Genomic DNA, 796 nt, shown 5'->3' with positions numbered 1-796 from the left:
AAGGGAAGGGAAGAGGAAAAGACATTTCCCCCATGAGTAACCTCGCCTCATTTCTCCAGACGGAGGAGATGTCCAAGGCGCGAGAGGCTGTGTTGGAGGAGCGTCGCAGCAAAGTCGAGGAGCGATGCCGGAGCTTGAACGACAGCGTCTTCTTGCCGTCTAAGGAATCGGTGTACAACGTCCTCCGCTGGGTCACCGAATACGACTTCGTGTGGTGCCCCATCTTCAAGGTAAGGTTATACTTTGCCGGGTATTCTGCGTGATAAGTTACGAATGCTCTCTGATGCAGCACAGATACGGCTAGATACGTACTGTAAAGTTGTTCATCCAGGTATCGTTTGCACGGAGGCTAATCCACTGTTTGATTTTCCATCAATGTTTGTATATATATTTATATATTTTATTTTTTTTCCTTTTTTTCTTTTATTCTTTTTTTCCTTTTTTTTCTTTTTTCCTTGTTTTTTTTCTCTTTCCTATTCTGTTACCTAAGTTGGATTCACAGTTTAATCTCCCGGTGCTAATCCCTTCCCGTTGACGACCCAGGCCGCGTCTACATCATGGGTCAAGAACCTCCTGCTTTTGGCCAAAGAGCGATTCGTGGACATGAGTCTCCACGGAAGAGTCCGGGAGCTTTACCCGCCGCCGGAGACCGAATCGGAGAAAAAGAAGGCTCTGGAAGAACACATGAAGCTTATGATTGTAAGGCATCCGCTGGAACGTCTCCTTTCGGCTTACAGGTACGTGGGGCTTTGGGACGGGGTGTAGTCTGCCATGAGCTTTCTCTATTTTCCTATAT

The 796-nt window shown here is 46.9% G+C and overlaps 1 protein-coding gene across 1 annotated transcript in view; it reads left to right on the top strand.

Annotated features, from left to right (window-relative positions):
- Positions 1-796, top strand: part of LOC119592578 (carbohydrate sulfotransferase 11-like) — a 7,618-nt gene that overhangs the window by 5,171 nt on the left and 1,651 nt on the right. The window contains exons 2-3 of the mRNA XM_037941458.1: positions 60-230; positions 544-737. Coding sequence (XP_037797386.1) covers positions 60-230; positions 544-737 — 365 coding nt within the window. The remainder of the gene's footprint in view (positions 1-59; positions 231-543; positions 738-796) is intronic.

Source organism: Penaeus monodon, chromosome 30 (genome assembly GCF_015228065.2).
Source record: "Penaeus monodon isolate SGIC_2016 chromosome 30, NSTDA_Pmon_1, whole genome shotgun sequence".
Taxonomy (NCBI): Eukaryota; Metazoa; Arthropoda; class Malacostraca; order Decapoda; family Penaeidae; genus Penaeus; species Penaeus monodon.
The sequence above is the reverse complement of the archived record's forward strand: the minus strand, read 5'-3'. Positions and strand labels throughout refer to the sequence as shown.